General features: G+C 43.4%; 1 protein-coding gene across 1 annotated transcript in view; it reads left to right on the top strand.

Moving 5' to 3' along the window:
* Positions 1 to 45: 45 nt before the first annotated feature.
* Positions 46 to 6,235, top strand: part of LOC104523186 (WD repeat and FYVE domain-containing protein 1) — a gene marked incomplete at its 3' end in the record, with an annotated part of 19,103 nt that continues 12,913 nt past the window's right edge. The window contains exon 1 of the mRNA XM_010165681.2: positions 46 to 343. Within this exon, the coding sequence (XP_010163983.2) occupies positions 46 to 343 (298 nt within the window). The remainder of the gene's footprint in view (positions 344 to 6,235) is intronic.

A 6,235-nucleotide genomic window follows, 5' to 3' on the forward strand; every position in this document is an offset into this window, starting at 1 on the left:
GGCTGAGCCGGGGAAGCGCAGCACTGGGGCGGGGCGCGGGGGAAAATGGGGTTTGGCGCTGTAACTTTGCCAGGAGGCGCGCAGCCACCGCTCCTTGCCCGGAGCCAGGAGGAAATTGCCGAAGCTGCGGTTCGAGGGAGGGAAATTATATTCGCCGGCTTCCCGCTGGCGGGGGGGGGGAGGGGGGGCCAAGAGCGAGGGCTGCGGGGGCAGGAGCGCTCGTACTCCGTGCGGGTGGGAAAACACGGCCCGTCTGGGCGTGTGAAAGGGTTCTGCAGCCGTCACGAGCAGAACCAAAAGTGTGGGGACATGTTTTCTCTGCCCTCCGCTGAATCGCTTGTGGGTTCGTTATTGCTTCCGCTGTCCGTCCGGAGAGCTGGAGCTCCCCGGGCTGCTTCAGTCAAAACAAGCCCGTTCTGATGGCTCCGTCTGAAGGTCTCAAACCCTGCTGAGTTCTGGCTGAAACAGTTCAGGGAGTGAGTTGGCAGATCTGAGGGGAGAGGTCGTGGTGAGTTGCTGAGGACAGTGGTTTCTGGTTGGAAGAGCAAACGTCTTGAGTCTAATCCTGATCCCTCGGCACTGGCTTACAGAGCATGTGAAAGGTCTGTCACAAAAGCTGGTCATGTCATTAAGCAGTTCTTCACGTGAAACAAAAGTGTAAATGTGGTAGCAAGTAGCACAGGGGGTTGTTGGCTGGGAGAGAGATGAGGGATCAGCAGTGTAGTGGTGAGAGCTGGAATTTCCCCTGTGCTATGTGGAAAGTGACTTTTAAATGTGAAAAGGGGTAGGAGATGCTTCTTAAGAGCTCCTGCCCAGAAACTGCGGCAGTGTTTGAAAGGAGCATGTTAAAGTATGAAGGTGCATTATTTGAGATGTAGCTTGGTGAAGGGATAATCTTATTGACTTAATATAAAAGTTTTAAAACTGAATTTGCCTTAATTTTGGCATGAACTATCATTTGAAAAGCCTGACCTTGTCAGGGATGGTAGAATATGAGTGCTGAAAATCATCAGAGCTATAGTGTTACCTGAACTGGTAAACTAGGTTTTCTGGCAATTATTTTTAGGTCAAAAAGTGCCAACAGACCAGCTAGCAACAGTGCATGCTAACTTTATAAGCTTACTGTTAGCCAAGGCATTCAGGATTTGAGGGGGAGAGGAACAGATCGAGTGCAAAGTATGTAAATATGTCCCGGTTTAAGTGAAGTTCGCCTGATATTGTTAGTTTTTCATTATCTGGTATTAAAGCGACAACATTTCTATAGGACATGGCATGGTGCTCTTATGCAGATCAGGTAGAAACACTGTCAAATTTGTCATGCTTTTCAGTGACCTGGCAACATCAATCTGATATTAAAAAATGTGAAGTTATAGCCACACCTATTGGCGCTGATTATCAGAAAGTGCTAGTCTATATCCACTTCCTGTGGAGAGGTGCTAAGAATGCATTTTTCATTGGCATGCTAAGAATTGTTTTCAAGTGCCAGCTGAACTCTTTAGAAAACAGGCAGTAGAAGTAGTTGAATTTGGAAGAGGAAGACTTAATAAGTAGTTCTTTAAAGTGGCTGATTGGATTCCCTCTCCCCTTTTTCTTCCCCCTGAAGATTAGCACACTTAATTCTTAAATGAACTATCAATTATTGGGACTGGAGTAAAATCACATAACTGAATTCTAAAAGCCTGAGGTACAAATGCTGTAAGTTTGGGGTAACTGAAGGCAAAGGTTTCCTTAGGTTGTTCAAAAGCTATTTGAAAGTATTTTTCTGAAGCGCTTGGACTTCAGTTCATCAGAAATATTTTTTTCAACCATCAGATTGAGTGTCTGTTGTAATAGGCTATCAAAGAAGTTATGTTATCAACTTCTAGCACGTGGCAGATGTCTTGGTCATCTTTCCCAAGCTTCTAGAATGCTGGAATTTTGGGTACTGGAAGCATTCAGCACAGCATTACGGGGATTAAAGGATAAAAGGCGTATGTGCTCCTCAAACTGTACAATTAAAAATCAACGTATTAAATATTTTCATGCTCTTAGACTGCAGGACATCATACTTGCAATGTGTGCACTGAAAGGTGAGTAACAGAGGGAAGCAGAGTTTTGTGACTCTGCAGAACAGCACTTACCTCTTCAGAGCTTGATTTTGCAACCTAGTAGGGCTTCTTAGAGTTTAAAAAGCAATTTCCTGCCTGGTAAAGAGGTAGACAACTTCCTTCGCTGTACTAATGCCTATGTAAAGGCAGCAGGATTTAAATCTGGACTCTTTGGAGCAGTAGTACATACTGCTCCACGTTGAACCATGGCAGTAATTGTCCCTAGCTTGCAGCAAACAATGACACTTGGATGTGTTGGGTGTGCTTTCTGGCTTTGATTGAAAGATGGACTTGGTTGGTCTCTTCCCTTCCTGTAGAAATGACTTTCTGTTGTGCATGTTGGATAACAGGTTTTGGGTGGGACTGAGCAGTTTCCTTTTTTATTCCACTCTTGTGTCTCGTCCCCATATCTTTGTACTGTGCAGGATGAAGTTGGCTTTTGGGGTACCAGTGCGGGCTGAATCTTAATATTAACTGCTTGAGAGAGTCCAGCGCAGAGCCACCAAGATGATTAAGGGAGTGGAGCATCTCCCTTCTGAGGAAAGGCTGAGGGAGCTGGGTCTCTTTAGCTTGGAGAAGAGGAGACTGAGGGGAGACCTCATTAATGTTTATAAATATGTTAAGGGTGAATGTCACGAGAATGGAGCCAGGCTTTTCTCAGTGATGCCCAATGGTAGGACAAGGGGCAGTGGGTGTGAGCTGGAACACAGGAGGTTCCGCTTAAACTTGAGAAAAAACTTCTTTACAGTGAGGGTGACGGAGCCCTGGGACAGGCTGCCCAGGGAGGTTGTGGAGTCTCCTTCTCTGGAGACATTCGAGACCCGCCTGGACGCCTTCCTGTGTGATCTCATTTAGGTTCCTGCTCCAGCAGGGGGATTGGACTAGATGATCTTTCGAGGTCCCTTCCAATCCCTAACATTCTGTGATTCTGTGATATGTTTGTGTTCAGTTTGTTTTGGTGCACTTCCTGAAGGAGAGAAGGGGAAACAGCAATTTTTAAGAGTTCATATCTGAGTTAAACCTGAACAGAATGTCATGGTACAGGCTTGCAGAGGCTTGCCTGTAACAGACAATACCAACCTTGAAACTGAAAGGTCTCGTGCTGAAGGTCAGCAGTCTGCATGCTTAGACTGTGTTGACAAGAGCCAAGGATGCAGCTGCATCTTTATCTGGGTGAGTTTCAAGGTCAGATTGAATGGGCAGTGTCCTGGGCAAGGAGGGCAGAGGCCCTTGCCCACCTTTGGTGTGTGTAAATTTCTAAGCAAAGCTTTTTCTCAAGGCTAAATTCCTGTAGCCTGCCTTGCTATGGGAGTTTACTTAGATCTTTACACTTTCAGAAACTGTTGCTCTGTATTACCCCTAATCGGGAATACCTCCTACAGGATGTCAAAGCCTACCCACTCACATATCCTCCACCTACAGTTTAACAAGTTATCAAACTTACTGCTCTCCTGTTTGTTCACTAAAAACGGGGTGTAGGTGTTAATACTACATAACGATTATGCTGCTAGAGCAGCAAGCAAAGTACAGAGTTCAGGAAGCGAAAGAGCTGCTGTGTGTACCAAAAGAGTAGGGCCAAAGTAGTTTTGATTACATTTTAATACAGCTGAGGCTGTCAAGTATTTCATAATAACCAGTCAGAGGAATGTGTTTACAAGTTAAGTAGTGAGGAAAACATTGGTGCACAAACATTTTCCAGGAATGTTGTAGATTATCCTCTTATTAGAGGAGTTGTAGTTCTTGCTATTTTGAATGATATTTCCTAGAATGAGAAGTAATGGGTTTTTCGAGGATACAAAAGATGCCATAGTAGATCTGTGAATACCAATAAAAATCTAGCTCTTTTTTTAAAGTTTTGAAGCCAAAAGAGGAAGCAAGAATACCTGCAGGAGTTAAATAGGGTTTTTTTCCCCAGTCTAATTTTTTGGCAGGATACTTGTCATCAGTGAAGCTTTCTCAGAACTTATCTAGAAAGGATAATTAACTCTGTGTCCCTATGGGCATCTTGCCTGACCCTGGCTCCAAGGCAGTGTTTGGAATTGTGGCAGTGTGTCCCTCAGCCTGGGCAGCCAGCTCAGGTACCAGCTGAGTTAGATCCATCCGCTCCAGGCTGGCTCGTGTTTTCTGGGAGCTGAGATAGGGCAGTGTGGGCAGCACGGATCTGCCATACAGTGAAATCTCTGGACTTAGCCTTGTTATCCTTGTTCTCAGCAGACAAATAACTAAGGCAAGATGAGTGTTTCCCAGCTGTAGTTGGGGATGCTGAGGGACGATAAGCTAGTGAGCAGGACCCTAAATGCAAGATGAAGGCATTGTATTTACCATAGGCTAACAGGATCTCTTAGAGTCACTGGCACATCTGAATGCTGGGGTTCTGTGACCAGCAGCAGCTGCTGTTGCATTGGAACTGCTGCTTACGTTGCCATGGTAGGTTTTTTTTCAGTTATGGAACTTAAACTTTGGTGAAAACGAACGTTTTAGGGAGCATAAATTTGATAAAAAGCATCAACTGCAACCTGTGTCCTTGAGCTTTTGTTACATTGTGATTAAACCAGATGCCTAATGCTGTTGTGGAAACACGGTCAATAGCATTCTAAATACTTCTAGTTTATTTCGACTACCGTGAAAATGCACTCTTTTGTTCTTGCTAGGAAAACAATTGATTTCAGGTTGGAAAGCATTTGTTAGTGGTTGGAAAGTGTTAGAAGATGCAGTTCTTGGAACAGGGCTAGTGTAGCTGTGTGTACTTGCAGCAGTGCTTGTAACAAGTTTAGATTTGCCTGCTAATCTTTCATCGCTTCTTTCTCCCTGACATATGTGTGTTTGGCTTTTAAAGGACAGTTTGTGTGGCATGAACACAAATACACTGAAGGATTTTCTCTGCTTTCAAACCATATTTTTTCTGGAGGACTTCTCTAGTTATTTTTGCTAGAACTGCTATTATTTCCCAAATTAATTTGTCCTAACAAAAGGAGGTAGGAGAGGGAATTGAGGAGAGGTGGGATTTTGACACAGGTTATTTGCTGACTACTGTGAAACCATCTCTTCAAATTTTGCTCATTCAGAGCTTTGTATAATTAGATATCAAACTATCTGACAGCTTACCTTTGCAAGCATGAGGCTAGTGAAGTCTAAATCTTACTGAAACCAAAATATGAAGCTTTCAGAAGTTAATTTTGCTAGCTTTTGCAGCTATTTGCTTAGGCTCTCAACTTTAGTGAGAGACTGTATTGCTGATGATCAGTGCAGAAATTATACTTCCAGGAAATAATTTGCCTAGAAAAAGCAAATCCTCGCTTCCTCTATATTAATTCCTAGTTTAGTATAATCAACCAGAATGCTGAGAGGAAACAAAGTCTGCTTTGGGAAAATCAGCAATGCACGATCTCAATCACTACGGTAACTCCTAGTCTTTTTATGTAAAAAATAATTACATGCTTTTGGCTAGAAGTGGAAGAGTTGAATGAGTAAGGGTAGAAGGTGCTGCCTGAGAAGTTCAGAACAGTTTAAGTATGATGGAGCTGCTTTAGGAAACAGTTTAAAGAGCCATTAAAAAATGCACAGCTGCTCATCACTGCTGCTACTGGTATTTGCATCATAAGAAAAACTTGGAAGCATTGGGGTTTTTTTCGTTTTCTCGTGTTACCTAAAAATAGGAACTGCTCTTCTGAAGTGTTAACTTTCTGATGACGAGGCAGCGTGTCGATTATTGTAAAGAGGAAGTGATAGCTTTTAAGTGACAGTCTCGTCTTAATGCAAAATATCTAATGGACTGGAGGAACATGCCTTTCCCACTGAACTGGGGGAAAAGTGACTTGATTCAAAAGCTGAAAGTCGTTGTTTTGAGGCAATGCATACTCAACTGTATTGGTTTCAAGTTTTAGAAAAGGATAGCAGCACATTAAGGGTGGGTGTTGTCTGCTTTATTTTTGAGTGGTCTTCTAAAGAAAAGCCCTTAAATTAATTACAAACTTGGAATGCTACCTTTATATCTTCAGCCTGAAAAGTTCTAGTCCTGATGCAAGATACCAGTCCCCTCCTGTGCTCTTTTTGTTAAACTCTTGCTGACAATTCTAGATGATGTTTAGCAAATCTATCCCCGCTCTCCGCCCCACCCCCACCCCCCCCTTTTTTTTCTTTTTGGTAGA

Source organism: Antrostomus carolinensis, unplaced genomic scaffold (assembly GCF_000700745.2).
Source record: "Antrostomus carolinensis isolate BGI_N321 unplaced genomic scaffold, ASM70074v2 scaffold45403, whole genome shotgun sequence".
Taxonomy (NCBI): domain Eukaryota; kingdom Metazoa; phylum Chordata; class Aves; order Caprimulgiformes; family Caprimulgidae; genus Antrostomus; species Antrostomus carolinensis.